Genomic DNA, 18,120 nt, shown 5'->3' with positions numbered 1-18,120 from the left:
TTTTGTATTATGTATGAAAATTGTTCTCATAGAGAAACGTAAAATGAAAAAAATATATATACCAATTAAAACTTTAAAAAGAATAAAAAATAAAAAGCTAAAATTAAATCATATACAAATATCAAAAAAAGCATATATTGTTTTTATTTTATTTGGGTTTGAGGAATGTGGCTCTGCCAGTTGAAAGCATACAATAGCATAAAATGCATTTGGTTCACCATTAAAGAAGATTCTTAATGGTAGTAAATAAATATGTAGTTTGTTGTTACTGGTGTAACCTAAAGAGGTGGTTTTGCTCCTATTGAGAGGGGTGAGTGGCAATTGGTCGTCTGGAATGGCGAGCGAAAAAAACCCAGCCGCTTTTCGTATAATGATCTATGTTGGTTTAATTGGCATACTATATTCCTAATCACATTGTATGTAATTTAAAATACTTAAAAGGACACAGTTCATACATAATTTATCAACTGTCAAGTCTACGTCATTGATGCACTTGTTTAGAACAACCGAATATCGGGAGATGGAATGATAATAGTATTGAAAGATGTCGCACACCCTCTTCAAAAGAGGCACAACTTGAAATTCGTCAATTTTGAGTTAATGTATGGAACTTGCATATAATTCACCTGTCCATTAACACGAAATAGTCGACTTTGTTTTTATTATTGTGAATTGATGAAAAACAGTTATATTTCTTTTTTTGTTAGGAACGTCACTACGCTGTAAAATGAAATCGATAATTGTGCCTCTTTTGAAGAGGGTGTGCGGTATATAAGCTCTTTAGACTTAAATAGAAACATGCACTATAAGGCACTGAAACTTTTTAACATCGATTTACATTGGAGTAGTACCCTCTCTACGCTTAAGGAAACCTCTGTCATTACTGGCAGTTATGCAAACAATTGCTGGTAAAGGTGCTTCGGTTACCTACATACTAAGATTAAAAACACTCCACCAAAAGTGTGGAATTTTACAAAACTCTTAAAACTTTTAAAAATTTTGATTTAAATCAGTACCGAGATTAATAATCAGATAATGTCACTCATACAAAGCACATACGACTTTCAGAAAGCATAAATGTTGAACGATAACATTTTTACATAGTAAAAATCATCAACAGCGCATATCATATATGGTTTTTGAAGCTCATATGTTTAAAAAAGTGCTCTTTCAATGGAAGATTGTATGAATTAAAATGTGAATTATATCCGCATCCACTTGTTTCACCAAATTTCACCCGCATATATCAGAAGTATGCTATGCGATTAGAGATCTTACTTCAATATAGATTCGATATAAGTAAGAGATCTTACTTATACCCAAAATAAATCGATTTTTGAAAAAAAAGCATTGTTTTAAGAAGTCAGTCTCGGGACACGAAATTTTACCTATTTCTACTTTGATATTTATATACTTGTAAAATTAATGAACTCGTAAATTTATTTTTAATTACACAACCTTACCACATATTGCATATGATTTAGTCGATCATTGAAATTATGATTTGTATTTAATTTTGTAAGAATGTATTTATCTTATGGCAAACACTTGAGAATGTCTAGGTTCTTTTTCAACATAGAATATATTTGTAAAGAAAGTAAACACAGTTCACACAGTAAAATTAATGGTCAGCCGAGAAAATATTACATTTACACCTTCTAGACTCAAATATATCGTGACATGAAAGTCACAATATATATAGGTTGAAGCTTCTGGATTTCTTTTTTTATGTAACAATACGTTGACAATGATGAAATTATCGCTCTACTTGAATATTCACGCTTCAATAACGAAGATGTGAGTAATATTTTATGCTGCAATAAAATTATTTGTATTAAAACTCACAAATAAGTGTATTGAACTATAGCGAAAATAGTTCAATATAGAGCAATCAACCCAATTGAAATCTGCTATTCATTATGACTATTATAAACGTAATTTTTCCAAAAATAAGACTTTATCTAGGAGTCCATAAAAAACGCTTCATAATTAGTAAAATTGCATGTTATATCTACACTGACAAAACTCATTTTCAGCTTAAAATTTAATAACAATCTGAAGATTTATATAAATATATTTATTTAACTACAACCTTACAAACATAAGATTTAATTTAAATAGGGATTTTAAAAGTATGTACATTTATGTAAAATATGTGCATATCGTATATAATAAGACTAATATAAAGACTCAAGCGTGCCTTGTGGTTATAGAATTCAGTTATAAATAGACAAATATATATGTACATAGTCCCGTTTAAGAATTTTAATTTAATATCGATTGCAGTGCAGTTTTGTTTGCCTTCAGACAGCGATAAAAAAATCATATCTTTTATACAATTTGTATACAAAATATTTATTTGCATTTTGAAAATAAGTCATACGCTTAAACTAGGCTTAAATTTGTTAACTAATTAAGCAAATATGAAAAAAAAATTATTGTAAAAAAATAACTTATACATATATATAATGTATGTATATATTCTGTAAAAATATTGTGGCAATTTTGTTGCTTATTACAATTTTAGTTTTGCTTTCATTTCATTTTCTGCTTCGATTTTTTGTGTTTCCCCTTCTTCTGCATCAGCATCAGCATTAGCAAACTCTTCTTTGGCTTTTTGTTTTTGTATGAATGGCATAAAACTCCAGAGACTTGCGCCCGCCATTAAAGTGATACCGAGTGTATGAAAGAGTGGATTATAATTGTGCACAGCCTCGAACCATAAACCACATAGCGGCGGTCCAATTAGTTGTAGTATACCGTTGACAAATAAACTAATGCCATAAGAAGATGTTAATCGTTCAGTACCTAGCATATCGGCCATAATTACAGCCGTTATACCCACATAAATGCCGGAAGCCAAACCGAAAAGCGCACACCAAAAACTAACCATTTTATAACTTGTCGCAAGTGGTAAAACAGCTAAAGATATGCCTGATACTGCAAGTCCACCAATAAAATACCATGTTTTTGGTATAAATCCTAAATCTGATAATGCCGAACCACCGATACGACCAATTAAATCTGTAGCGGATACTATAGAAATTAAATATGCTGCTAAGGATTTATCAAAACCAAGCGCTACTCCATATGCTGGCAGTAATATAATGAAATTCGTATAACCAATAGCATTCGTCGAATTCGATATTAGGATGACAAGATACATTGGGTCTTTTAATAAACTTAAATCAAAGAACTTTGTGCGTTTTCCAATTGTTGATTCCCCATCATCGCCAACAGTATCATCTAATGGTCCATCACCTGCACCAGCGCCAGTACCGCTGGCCATGGAACGCAATGATAAATGTGAGGAAAATTCTTTTGGTTGGAAGGATAGTGTACTTCCGTGATATGGTGTGCTTATATATTGAAAACTACTAGTTGAAGGTGAACGACGTGAAAGTCTATTTTTGGAACTGTTACGTAGTGCTTGTAATCGTTCAAGTTTATTGCTAGAACGATTTCCTTCTGGTACAGCATATAGAGATGATTGAGAATTTAATTGACCAGTTGTAAATGTTTGATTGCGTTGCGGCAAGCGAACTGGGGTGCTGATCTTGCGCACACGTGATGGTGTATTTCCATATTCATCTTGATGTTTCCCATAAGTTTGAACAACAGCTGCGGATGCACTGCGCACAAATTGATTATCATCTGAATCCAAGTACCGTTGAAAATCAGGTGATTGTGTGGGTGTAGAATATGGTATTAATTGTTTATTGACATTATTTTCGTCATGAATTGTCTCATTAACATTGCTTTGTGTCTCGTCGACAGTTTTAAATTGAAGTACAATACCAATATCTTCTTCTTCGATATCTTCCAACATTTTTTTAGTTTTTGGTACACGTATCATATGTTGTTCCACAGGCTCATAAAATATGGCTGCAACAAATACGTTTAAGGTGATACCTCCCATTATTAGAACAGCTCCTCTAAAATTATAAATATATAGAATTGTGTTAATATTGAATGCATATTAATGCAATTTTAACAACTTACCTATAACCATAAGTTTCTAACAACCATCGTAGCACTGGAGGTAAAATAATTGAACCCAAGGCGCTTCCTGATATACATAACCCATTAGCTAAGCCACGTAATTTAACAAAATATGAAGTAACTATATACACAGTTGGAGGGAATGATAATCCTGCACCAATTCCCACAAGTACACCGTAACTAGAAGTAGAATAGGATATAAAAATATAGTAAATTTTATATAATATATAATATATAAGATAAAGAAATGTATAATATAATTTAAATAAAATTTATAAGAAAAATTACATATACATAATAGTATTAAAAACGATCATTAAAACAAGAGTGTTACCAACAAAAGCAAATTTTAATAATATTGTATTAGCAATAAAATATACTTTGAACAAAAACTGATTTCAATTAATCTTTCAAGAAAAGAAACTTTTAAAAAATATATGTTTAGAAAAGCAAATCGATTTAACAAAATTAGAGAAAACTAGCTTCAAAGAAAATTGCATATATCAACGTAGCCATAGATATGTGTTTTAATACCGTATAATTACATAAGTAGGATGTACAATGTTTTATAAAGAGTTATAAGAAACGATAATTGTGAGGAAAACACAATGGGAAGTCTTATTGAGACGAGAGTTAACACTACTGAAAGAGAACAGGAGAGAACTGAAAGAGAACGATATATATGAATTAAAATTTAATTTATTTTATCAAAAAATAATAATTTTGTTTAATTATATCAAATATGTTTTAATTATACGTTATCTAAACGGATCATATATGTTAATGGTAATTACATGATTCTGTAGAAGAACGGAATACGAAATAATAGTATTATATTATAATAAATGTAATCTTATTACAATATTTATTTTAACAAAGAACAAGGCTATCCAGTTTGTGGTTTTAAAACAAAATCAAGAGGGTTTAAGAGAGATTTAGAACAAGAGGGTTTTGTCATAAGATAGAAATACAACAACATTCAAATGTCCTCAAATGCAGTAGTCTCATTTTGCTGTAATTTTTGAAGAGAATTCGTTTTAAAAGCATCGAATTGATAATTGATTTGATTGTGATAATTGTTCTCGTTGACATGATCCTTTGTCTATCTGCACAAATGTATATCTAATGAAACTACTACCATGGTTTTGGATGTTAAATTTATGACATGTCCGGAAAGTTTGTCGCACAACAAAGTCAACTAGCATATTAAACTCTTCTGTTGCAATCACATATCTTTTGTGTCTATATCTTCAATTTCACGTCAAAAGAAATTAGTAATGACGTGATTAGAATTGATGCCTGTCATCTTTCCAGATTAAACGCCAAGTCATATAATGGATATCGACAGTTACCCTGACATTGCCTCAGATGTGACAATTTTGTTTGTAAACATATCCACTAAGAGAAAAATGAACTTCATTGCTAAAGAAAATTAGATGACCATCTAAACTCTGTGAATCGAGCACTTAATTAGTGTATGTTCTATACACTGCATAACCCATATCGTAAACAGTGGTAATTTTAATGAGATCAAATACCGTCCAATGCTTATTGCTTTCCACTCCTAATGCGATATTTACTTCGAGACCACGTTTGCATAATAATTCGGATTTTAACATGGTTTGTGATAACTCCCACGTGCAAATATAATAGCACTTCCGCAACTTAGTTAATGATATAGTCATGTGCAAAACAGTTACTTGTAACATTTTAATTCAAAATCAATGTTCTAATTGAAGCTATGCAGCTGTCCAACAGCACATACTTATATGATTAATTTATATAGTATTGATTTAATTTAAAAAAAAAAGTAATTTTTCTATTACTAGGTAAAGAAAAATAATAGATTTGAAATAGATAAGTATATACTAAACGGAATATAGGATACGTCATATCTAACAAAAAATCCCAATTTTAAAGTAGTTTGATTATTTCGACAATAAGACCAGTATATGTGATATATGGATAAAATTAGATTTTAAAGTTAAATTAAATTATTCTACTCTAATTAATTATTGTGTTTTTAATAGAAAATTCTAACAACAGTTATGTTCTTTGGTACCATGCTTTTGGGTGATATTGTATTAGATTAACGATTAATATAATATAGAATAGAACGAGGATAATTAAAGCTGTAATAACAGAAGAATCTAGAATAAAAGGTCGATCGTGAAGTAGATACCAAAAATATATTGAAAAGTATATAATAAGATTGAGTGTTACTGAGTACGAAATAAAGGCATAAAACGTATAAAAATTGAGAAAAATTATAGAAGACTTCATGATCCATCAGGAATTGTCATAACAAGATAATACTTCAGTAATAACTGATGTGCTATGATGTGATATATGATATAATGGAAAGAAATAATCTTTTGTTACTTCATAGAAGAAAAACCTATAAAACAAAAATCGTGCTTGAAGCAGAAATGTTTAGTTACTGAAGTACTGTGAAAAAGAGAAGTAATAAAATACATCAAAACAAAAATAATAATATATAAATAGGACACATTTTACAAATGAGGATTCAATCAATAAAGAATATTAACTGATTCTGTGTTCAAATATATGAAGTCAAGTAAAAGATATTGAAATTTGCAACATATATTCTGTGAGCTGTGGTACAGACCATTAGAAATTATTTATAATAAAGTGAGAGAAGCATTATATCACAAGAATAGTGATAATAATTTAGAATAGATGCGACCGTGAGAAAAAAACAGAAAATTAAAGTAAACATTAAAAATTAGTAATAACAGCTAAATTGCTTATATAGACCATTAAATATGTACAATGTATGTACATTAGGTATAAAAGGTATAAAAAAAAATTAAAAAAATATAAAAAAATAATTGAAGGTGCTAAACTGTATTGAATAAAATATTACGTACAATATGAATAAGATATCAATACATTAAAATACATTAAAATTTTAAGTGAAGTACGCGAATGTTCTTATAAGTGAAATAAACTAACAAACATTTCTCTGCTTCGAGATTTTTAGTATTTATAATATTTAATTAAGTTTGCATGAATTATAGGATATAGGTATATTGTAAAATATCCTTTTAATAAGTTATTCTATTGCAAATAATTAACGACTGTACCTCAAAGCACTTTCTTATTTTGATTCAGTTTTTGATATAATCTATAAAAATAAAATTTTTTTTAATATATTTTAGAAAAACAAAAAACTATTTTTCAAATCATAATAAAGCGACTATAATAAATGCATTAAAATATATTTGAAAAAAATTAATATTATTATTATTTATTCTTACCTTAAGTACAAATATGTAACAGATGAGGCCCAATAAGATAAAATCATACCTAGCGCTGCTGAAGCACCGCCAAGAATCGTCACAGTTCTATATGAATACTTTACTGATAGAATACTAGAAACAGGACCTAGATATTATATAAGTAACATAATTAATTAAAAGGTAATTATTTATTAAAAAAGTTTTAATGAACTCACCTAAAGAACTATAAAGAAAATAACATAAGGCTGGTATCCAGGCAGCTGTTGATGGAGAGGCATGAAAGGCTTCTAAAAATTCGATAAATAGCACACCAAAACTTTTTATTGTACCAGGTATCAATATGTTGACCATCATGGCACCAGCCAACACCAGCCAACCCCAACCACCGTCCGGTGGTACCAAATCGAAGTCATTCGTAGTAGTTGCATTTATTAAACTAACTGTGAAATAAAAAAAAAATATATATGAAAATGAATTAATATATTTAAAAATTGTATAAATTAAAGTATAACTTTAATAAACATAAAAAAAATGTTTAGAGCAGGTCTTCACTTAGATGAATTTTTTTTCAAAATAACAACTGTTAAACAGTTTATAATTAATCTACCAACTAATCTCATATTTTTAGGTGATAATGTTTGGCAGGTCATCATGCAAAGATTCACGTCCAAGCTGAGTATTTTAAACAGATGCTCAGTAATTAATGTTTGACATGAGACTATGAGTCTCGCTTTTCTTTTTAAAAAATAAAATAATAAAAGTTGGAACTGCATTTTTTACAGAAATGAAGCGGTTTATATCTCCTAAGGTCTCCTAAGTCCTAAGTGCTCCTAGGTATAGAGAAATTTTTTTAACTTTGGTAAGTGATTCTTCGAATCAAGAAGCGAAAAACATTTTATAGATGTTTTATTTTCTATATTGACCGAAATACTGGGTGTCAAAAAAAAATCAGTCAATGAACCTCAAAAATAGTTCACACAAATAATCCAAGTAACTTAATTCCATTATACATTTTTTAGATTGAATGCTTAATATGGATTTGTTCACTTATGTATACAAGAGCTAAAAAATATTAAAGATTACAATATATATATATAGCTGTATCTGATTTGAGATAAATTTTAAATTATATTCAGCAAATAAGTATAGTTAATTTTTTTTACAATAATATTTGCATTTGAATTTAAGAGTAATGTACCATATAATTCACTATAAAAATATAAATTATTAGCTTATTTGAGCTCCATATTTTTTATTAATATTAATATTATTGATATAAAAATAATTATTTTTATTTAAATCTCGGAAATAGTCCAAGAGCGTTCGAAAAAATTAATATCCTTAAAAGGAAAATTCGTAACATTGAATTAATTGGAAAGTAATTTCTTTTTTTTCTTTTGCTGAAAAGGAAAGACGGTTTTCTTATATAGTATAAATATTTTATTGAATTACATATTTTCCATTTTTATGCAATAACTTTTGTTTTGTTAACTTCGTGGCAATAATATAATTTAACAGCTGGAGCAAGCAGATGTATCACACCAAGATGAAGGCGTGGCTGGACCTCAACGCAGTTTACACCGATTGAAATCTTAAATGACTAATAGCGATACCAACCCTACCTCGAAGTAATGAATGAATTTTTTTTTTTATATATAAATTTATTTTATTTGATTAAATAAATTTTTATAAGAGTAACTAGCTAACAATATAATAAGCTAACACACAATTTTAATCAACAATTATAAAGAATTTAATCAGAAATCACGCAAGTTCATTTATCACGCATTTCGGACAGGTTGCGACCAAAGATCACAAGGTTTTAGACGCTTAAGGCGACGTGTTGGCTCTATTGACGCCAGTTCATTAGCTTCATCATTCGGATGAGAGTACAGTCGCTGCAGGTGCATTCTTGCATTTCGCTGTATTTCTTCCACCACCGTATTTATCCCTAGATCACGATGCAGATCAGAGTTCCTTACGTACCATGGTGCATTTGCCACACCCCTTAATATAACGTTTTGGAATTTTTGTATGGTTTCAACATGTGTGCTGCTAGCGCATCCCCAGAGCTGAATACCATATGTCCAAATTGGTTTCAATATTTGTTTGTAAATTAAAAGCTTGTTATGAAGTGACAGTTTCGACTTCTTTCCAATAAGCCATTTGATTGATCTGTATTTTATATTCAGTTCATCTCTCTTTTTTTTAAATGTTCATTCCATCTCAGCTTTGCATCCAATGTCATACCGAGGTACTTAGCCGTATTAGAATGTGGAATTTGTATTCCATCAATGTAGAGGGGCATAAATCTGATATTTCGGTTTGTAAAGTTGACGTGAACTGATTTATAGTGGTTAAGTTTTATTTTCCACTTTTCAGCCCAAGCGATAATGTCATTGACAGAAGACTGCAGACGCCTGGCTGCTTTTAGTTCATCATCTCCAATCGCTAGAACAGCTGTATCGTCAGCGAACGTCGCTGTAAACGTCGCTGAGCTCGTTGGCAAATCATGTGTGTATATTAAATATAACAAAGGACCAAGTACACTGCCTTGGGGTACCCCAGCGTTGATTTTTTGGAGTTCACTGTAATCGTTTCCATGCTTAACACGGAAGTAACGAATGGTCAAATAAGAAGAAACCATATCGAAATACTCCAACGGAAAAATGTCTCTTATTTTTGTTAGTAGACCTGTATGCCAAACTTTGTCGAAAGCCTGGGATACGTCTAAGAATACTGCTGAACATACTTTCTTTTCCTCAAGGGCAGTTTCGATTACGTTTGTGATTCTGTGGACTTGATCAATGGTCGAGTGATTACACCTGAATCCAAATTGATGCATAGGTATGGTCTGCTGTTGTTCAAGTAAAGGCAACATCCGTTTAAGCATAATTTTTTCAAATACTTTTGAAAGCACAGGTAGGAGAGCTATTGGCCTATAAGAGCTAACCTCGTTTGCATCTTTCCCCGGTTTAAGGACCATAATAATTTCTTAGACCTTCTACAACGAAGGGAGAGAAGTAATGAATGAATGAGGGGGAGTTGTTTTAGTCTATGCGAGTCGGGCATTCAATTTCCGGGACGCCGTAGGCATTACACTTCTTCTTAAATTATATATATATATAATTGGACATTCAAAAAATTTATGATGCTTGCTAGCAAAAAATCACTCCAAGTACTTTTTAACGTCCCTATTTGAAGTAAAGTAAGAAGTGATTATTCGATCATGTGAGATTTCAAGCATACGCTGTGTGTGGTATTATTTTCTATTTAAACTGTAAACGCTTTTGGCGCAGTACAATACTTATATAAAGTCTCGTATTGGCTTTGTGGTACAGAATACATTTTCTTCTCATTAATACTTGTCTCTTTTGTTATAGAAGAAAAAAAGTTCAACTCATTTTTGTTCTAAAGAATCCAACTTGTCCAGTTAATGAAAGAATCTTAGAATTGATGTTGTTGTTGTAACCTGCTGAGACCTGCTTGTGCTGTCTCTTTGGGAGGTATTGAACGGCATTTGGTCGTCGCTGGCGACGAGTGGCTCCGGGATGTAGACTCAGTCGTCTTTGGAATTGACTCACCTTAGTTTTGATCGTAATATTATCCAATAGAAACTTAAATATAAAAATGAAACACTTGAAATGCTATTATATAGATAGCACTACATTTTTTTATGATAATCGGTTTTCAAAGTGCTTTGACGTTATTTGCCTTTTTTACTGAATGATATGATGTGTTTGACATTCTCGAAAACAGTATATATCTTGTTTTCAGCAATAATTCACCTTTGAAATAGATAATATTCTTTGCTTTTGAGCATCAACTCACTGATGTCAATGCGACGGAGTTAACTTTGTTAGCTAAGAGCTTGAGGTACCTAACATATACATCAGGTTTTAAAATCGAACCGAGGTTTTCATGTATTAATGGAAACTCAAATTCTTTTAATATAATCTTGTGATCTCAAGAGTTGTTATTTTTGTGATTTACATCCATTTGTTTCCATCCACTTTCACTGCCTTTTGAGAACGTTATGCATCGTCAGCAATAAAATTGCTTAAAGTTCCAGCAAGCCTTCCAAATTTGATACTTTGCATATGGATGACCAAAATTGCTGGAACGAAACTAACTTTCCAGAACATGGTACTATGACTATTGAATGTCAAAAATGTTGGAACGAACTTTAGCAAACTACTTTTGACACTCACATTCTTCAAATTTATCTTTTTTATAAACATCAAATAATTTTTCACTTCTTTGAACAATAGTATTACCTCCTTTGTAAAGTAAAAAGGTAAAATACTTTCTTTCTTTCGACTTTCTAGATTTAATTAAGTATCTAACAAAAACTTTTACACAAAATCAAACGAACCAATTTTTTATATATCAGTTGTCAATATACGCGTATATAATTACAAAACGTCTGGAGTATAAAGTTGGGTGTGAGACAATACATTTAAACTTGACTGTTGGAAAGAATTGTAATTACTTTTCGAACAGTCTAATTGCATTTTTCGAGGATTATCACAATTAATATAACATATGGTATGTATATTAGTAATAACTTAAATTATTTATTTTAAATGTATTTATATCATTAAAGAATGACTCAAAAACAACATGTATTGCATGAAAAACAATAATGTATACAAAAAAATCTTAATCTAAACCAAATAATTGTGTGTTAACAAAATTGTCGTCTTACGAGGTGTTAATTGCCAAAATTTTAGTACGTTGACACTTTATTTACGTATAAGATTTAAATAATATAAACATAAAATATCTGCGGAATATAATTTACCTGTTTTATCACATGATTTTTCATTTGCTCCATTGATTTTTAATTTTTTATTTATATTTTTTTTATTAGAAACTTTTTCCCTATTCATTATCTGTAATGAAACAAAAATTATGTTAAAATTAAAACAAAAAAAGAAATCACAAGTTTGTGAACTGGATATATATACATATATTTATATACATGTTTGATTTTAAAACTAAGCAAAAAAACAAAATTTAACAAATATTTCACAAAACAAAGAAATAAAATTCCTTCAAACAATATTTCAATTTTTACTCGTAATAATATCGGTAGAAAAACTCCTTCTTAACAAACTAAAAATTTTGTTAAGAATTACAGCAATTTCTACTCACAATAGCATTATTAGAATTATCCATAAGATTATTTATTTATTCATCATTGCTTTATATATTTTATATCTTAAGAAAATATGCGCGAAATGCAACATGCTTGAAATAAAAAAAAATTTCGGAACATGTGCTATGTGCATGTCCATCGCACCTGAGGCACGGTTAAAAGTACTGAGGCACGGTTTGATAGGACTCAGTATCTCAATCTGGAGTTTATTATGCAAATATACCTGTAACAAATATAAGTTCAACACATGTGCTATGGAGATGCTCAACGGACGTTTTAACGGTCTTTAATAGTTCTAAACGCCATAGTAAATAGCCAAACAGGAGAGCAGTAATATTCCTGAATAGGCAAGCTAAGGCAGACATTGTCTGTAAATCAGAAAGAGAACGAACATAAACTCTTAATACTATTGATGCAAAGAGGCTATGGAACATTATTAGCAAGTAACGAATATGATCGGTGCATGTGTTCTTTAATTAAAGTTGCTAACATAAGAACTCGAAGGTCAAAGTCTACCATATTCATGCCAATTAGTTCATCTAACCTATTGAGTTCGGAAAAAAGTATTCAAAGTTTTTTTTTTTAACTTAATTTTGAAGTGCAATTATTTATAAATAGTATTTATATAATATAATATTATAAATAGCAGACATAATTTTTTGTAAATCACAAGCACTTATGGAAAGATGTTACTGAGTAGTCTCCAAAATTTGGGTTAAGCAATTGAAATGTTACCAACCATGCATAGGTATATCTGTCAAACTGATATTCCCAACTAAATGAAATTCATACGAAAGACAGCTGTTTATATTGTTTACAAGCTAACACAAGCATTTGCGCCTAAGTTTTATGGAACAAAAGTGTGATTGCGTTATACACAATAACTGGAAAATCGGAACCAGCTATTATTCGTGAGTTCAAACACCTCATAATGAATAAAATGTCTGTGTATCGTAGCATATACCGTTCTTATAGTACAGCCGGCATCGCCCAACGCAAATGAAGGCTCGACTTGAACGAAATCCATGTCGTATATTTAATCCATTTATTCCTATGTAGAACATAGGGCCGTAACAAATAATTTTCATTCAACTCTATCTAATGCAAGACGTTTTGCTTCACTCCAGCTCTTTCCAGCGTTATTTTAATTTCGTTTCAGTCCATGTCGTAGTGATAATCAAATAGTCAAATAACTGAAAATATCCCGTTGAAGTATTCAACGCATATTCAAAATGAGCTCATGGTACAACCTTATAAGTTCCAAAAGCCACAAGATCTTATACTAAAGCAACAAAAAGTTAGACTCGAAAGAACAAAGCGTAACCAGTTGATACGTTTGCACAAATGTGGCGCATTTCCAAACATTGTGTGCTTCGATGAGAAAAATGTCCCTACATTGAGCAGTTCATAAACTCTGAATGATCATGCTTACTTAACTTGCATGCACTACCGAAAATTTGAGATTACGAATGGCCACCTAAAGTAATTGTTCATCTCAAGTAACGATATGTAGAACTGTGACCGCCGATGGACGCTCTCCAATCGTTTTCAGCAAGCCTGGTGTCAAAGTCAATGCGATTTATTATCGGGAAAATGTTTTAGAAGTTGCTTTAGAGCCGTGTGCACGCAATTATTTCGGTCGTAGATTGATCCAACATGATTCGGCACCGGTCTCGGCTTCATAATAAAGCTCATGTGAACCAAGAATGGTCAAACAATCATGTTCCACAGTTCATTTCGTTCACACAATGGCTTCCGAGTTCGTCAGATGCAAATCTGATGGACTATTCCATCTGAGTCATTTTGGAGAGCAAGGTGAGGACTAAGACTAAAAAATATGCCAGTATGGATGCGGTGAAGAAAGCCATTGTTCAGAAATGGACCAAAACACCGGAACATCGCATTCGTGAAGCATGCACTTATTTATTTAAACGTTTAAAGGACATAGTCAAGGCAAAAGGTGGCCATATCGAGCTAGAGTGAATGGATTCTAAAATTTTGGTTATTTCTATAAATTTTTGTAGGTTCGCTTAGGTTATACCAAGGGATCCACTTAGCCCTATCTGCCCATTGTGTTACCCTATAATTAAAAACTCAAGTGAAAGCTTTTAATGTTATTCAAAGGCAGGTCTTGCAGTACTCCAGGATTCCTGAAAAAGCGGAATTCGCGCATACGCTGCACAGAAGCGAAGCAGATGGGAGATACTTTCTTCGTCCTCTCCACAACTGCGGCATGTATGGTTGAAAGAGAGATTTAGTCTTCTGGTTACTTATTGTCAGTCTCGTGATTATCATTTTGGTTACTTACATATATCTCTACCACGTATTCAATGAGAATGTTGGATTTACTTTTATTGTAGCGTGGTCATATTCCAAACAGATGCTTGCATACCGTTGAGTCTTCCCATCTTTTATTAAAAAGTTCGACACTGGAAGAACTAAAGGCCAGTTTGCATGATGTCAAGGATATGCCTAGATTGTTTCGGTATTCCGAATGGTTTCATGAAGCCCTGCGTCTGCTTTGCAATAGCCGAAAATATTCCTATGACCGGGAATCCAGATTAGAGAATTATTGAACTGTGTCGATATTGCATTTAGAGATGTGTAAGGGTCAAAGACTGTCTTAGATGTAACAAATTTTTGTAATTTGAATCATAGGTAACACTTCAATCGCCTAACCCTGTATATGAACAATACTTCTATATAAATATTTTGATTATTATGTTTAATAGCAAATTATTTACTTAATCTAAATAACTGAATAACTACAGAAAATTTTATTTTAAAATAATTTGTATTGCATGATTTTTAGATGCAAAATTAATATCAAAGAAAAGTTATACAATATAAATTTTTATAATTATATGTTTGGTTTCCTTACTCTGCAGTTAAAACAAGCAAGTGCTAATTAAAGTTTATTGATATAATAGAAATATTTTTTCAATTGACCAAGGTCGATTTCAGCTGATGAATGTACCGGTCGTGTTGGAGAAAAATAAATTAAACAGAAGTCATAAGCAGTTTGCGTGTACCAGGCATACGAAAAGCGCTGATACTGTAAGAATAAAGGGCGTAGCGAGCAAATTTTTATTTTATGATTTTCTGTTTGTCTGTTTGTCTGAAACAATTTCCACGTACTTCCAAGAACGTATAAAACAACATGTGACTTATGGGTATGAACGAACCTCACAGGGAGAAGAAGTGTTTCTTCTGCATTTTAATTTTTTGTTTTTTAATTAAAGAATTATTAATTATATGATTTTTTTTTTGGTTTTAAAAGAGGTAAATATAATATAAAATAAAAAGAAATAAACAACAAAGAACTTGTCCATTAATATAAAGAAACGTTTTGTCGTAATTTGCACTTTGCAATACATATCGCCAATACCTATGTATGTATATATGCCTATATAGTTCATAACATATAAACTCTTATTGTTTACATACATTGTAGATATAAGTAAACGTACTTATTTCTTAAGTATTTAAATATTATTAAGTCTATATTTGCTGATAAAAAATCTACTCATAATTGTATAATCACACTTAATATCAATGAATATGCGATATTACGAGACGAAGAGGTTTGTGTAAGTGAAGTATTGCGTGTGCAATTCTTTGTCAAAAATAGGTCAGTGCTCTTTTAAGTTCAAGGGTTTTCAGCAATGAAAAGAAAGAAGCAAACATATCATGAAGAGAGACATACAAAGAAATAGCCGTCGTAATTATTGTTTAATGGATTTGTTTAAATAATGATATAGTATAAGAGTGCGTTAAACATTATAAATATAATCATTTTTACACTTATCTTTTTTAGAACTTGGATACATAAACTATTGGTATAAGCAGGCTTCTTGCATTAGATAAATATTCCATGCAATAAAATATGTTTTGTATTTTTTGTATTAAGTTCTAGTGAATTATTATAATATAATATTATAATATTATTATAATAATAATACATGTTGCTAAGAGACCTTAGAATAGACCCGATCAAAAAATACATGAAGGTCAGAGCCCTGAAGTTATATGCGAAAACTGACAGGCTATCCTATTTAGCACTATCTAATCTTAGAATAATCACTCTCCGCACGGGGAGGTACGCAAATCTTAGATCAATCACTGAATAATCATGAAGATTATAGGGAATACATAAATTAGTCAATGAGATGGGTGGGACCCTATAGTACCCCCACCTATCAAAGAGTAAAAGTGCCCAGTTGCGCTGACTCGAAAAATGGATCAACATACATACATACATATACATATATATTAAAAAAATTGTTTGTGCCTCTAACTAACGGTGTGTTAAACATCTAATCACAAATTATAGTTTTTATATTCAACAAATGATCTGTTTTTAGTGCTAAAACAGATACTGATATAAGTTTTAAGCTATAAGTTTTTTTAGCTTCAATGTCATATGTAATGAAATTACACCTAAGTATTTTTTTTACTGCCATATGGTTTTCTAAAATTCAATTATAGTCGTGCTCGATTTATTCCTGTTGTTATCACCTATTTAGGTAGTGCTTACTGTATGTTGTCTTTTACACTTTCCACAAAGTAAAATTTATTGTTACATTCTTTGTATTTCTGTTTTATAAATTTAATTACAAATTAATTTTATACCAAAATTTAGTAAAGACAGAAATAACTTAATGTCCACAATTTGTTAAGCAAAAGAGCTTTCTCTCACATGTTTTGTTTTAATTCTGATTTAAAAGAAACTTTAGAAAACTTTAGGCACCAAGGAAATTTTTTCAAATATGTATGTGAACTGTAATCAAAGTTCTCTCTAAAAATCTGTTTGGACTGATTGGACAGTTTTAGACGCAAAATATCAAACATTTTTCGCTCAATAATGTGTCTGGTAGATTGGTATTAACATGTCACTGCATAGAGAGAGAGAGAGAGAGAGAGAAGTTTAAATGAGAACAAAATTTAACTGTCAAAATATATTTTATATTTTTGTATATATTAATATATATTTTTAAGACAATTAATGTCTTTAATTGTTCTGTTATATATAATTTGCTATATAATTTGGTTGTGGTTATTAAACAATTGAAACGAAAAAGTATCACTTATGAATAAAATCTTTAATAATGAAGTTGACTTTACTTTAGATGGATTATTAATACACAAGCAATATTGTTGATTCCGATGTAAGGAATTCGGGAACGGTCAGATCTGCGTCTCAGTGCCCTCCGTTTACAACGATTAAGAACTAGTGATAACTGTTGTTGAAGTTTTAACGCTTTCTAAAGAGATGAATTAACATAGATTAGATCTTAAGTACGGACTGAAGGCAATTCAGAAGTTATTTAGCGTATATTATTGTATTACAACATTTATCATTAAATAATTATTACACTATGTTCTTAAGAAGGCGTGAAAAAAACGATTAAGTCGGCAGATAATGATGGTTTCTAATGATGTGCATTAAAGTTTTTGTTTAAAGCAAATCGTTTAAAATGATTGATAAATATAAGCGTATCTGTGGCGGCTTTTTAAGTCATATTGTTTTTCGTATATAATTGTACAAATATGCATATACTATAATGTAATTACTATATATAATTACAGCATTAAATTATATAGCATTTATAAAAATGTAAATGCTAATAATAAATAATACTGATAAATAAGTTATACCTATTGACATGTTTGTATTAGGTATTTTATGTATAA

The 18,120-nt window shown here is 30.4% G+C and overlaps 1 protein-coding gene across 2 annotated transcripts in view; it reads right to left on the bottom strand.

Moving 5' to 3' along the window:
* Positions 1-2,126: 2,126 nt before the first annotated feature.
* The window catches only part of LOC119687861 (monocarboxylate transporter 13), a 36,866-nt gene continuing 20,872 nt past the window's right edge, over positions 2,127-18,120 (bottom strand). The window contains exons 2-6 of one of the 2 annotated variants that reach the window (XM_038102385.1): positions 12,070-12,160; positions 7,481-7,705; positions 7,284-7,410; positions 4,003-4,182; positions 2,127-3,935 (exon numbers count right to left, since the gene is read on the bottom strand). In XM_038102385.1, coding sequence (XP_037958313.1) covers positions 2,516-3,935; positions 4,003-4,182; positions 7,284-7,410; positions 7,481-7,705; positions 12,070-12,157 — 2,040 coding nt within the window. In that variant the 5' untranslated portion in view covers positions 12,158-12,160 and the 3' untranslated portion in view covers positions 2,127-2,515. The remainder of the gene's footprint in view (positions 3,936-4,002; positions 4,183-7,283; positions 7,411-7,480; positions 7,706-12,069; positions 12,161-18,120) is intronic. The other variant, XM_038102386.1, reaches the window with a different exon arrangement.

Source organism: Teleopsis dalmanni, chromosome X (assembly GCF_002237135.1).
Source record: "Teleopsis dalmanni isolate 2A chromosome X, ASM223713v2, whole genome shotgun sequence".
In the NCBI taxonomy this organism is placed as follows: domain Eukaryota; kingdom Metazoa; phylum Arthropoda; class Insecta; order Diptera; family Diopsidae; genus Teleopsis; species Teleopsis dalmanni.
This window is presented reverse-complemented; position numbering and strand designations above follow the sequence as displayed.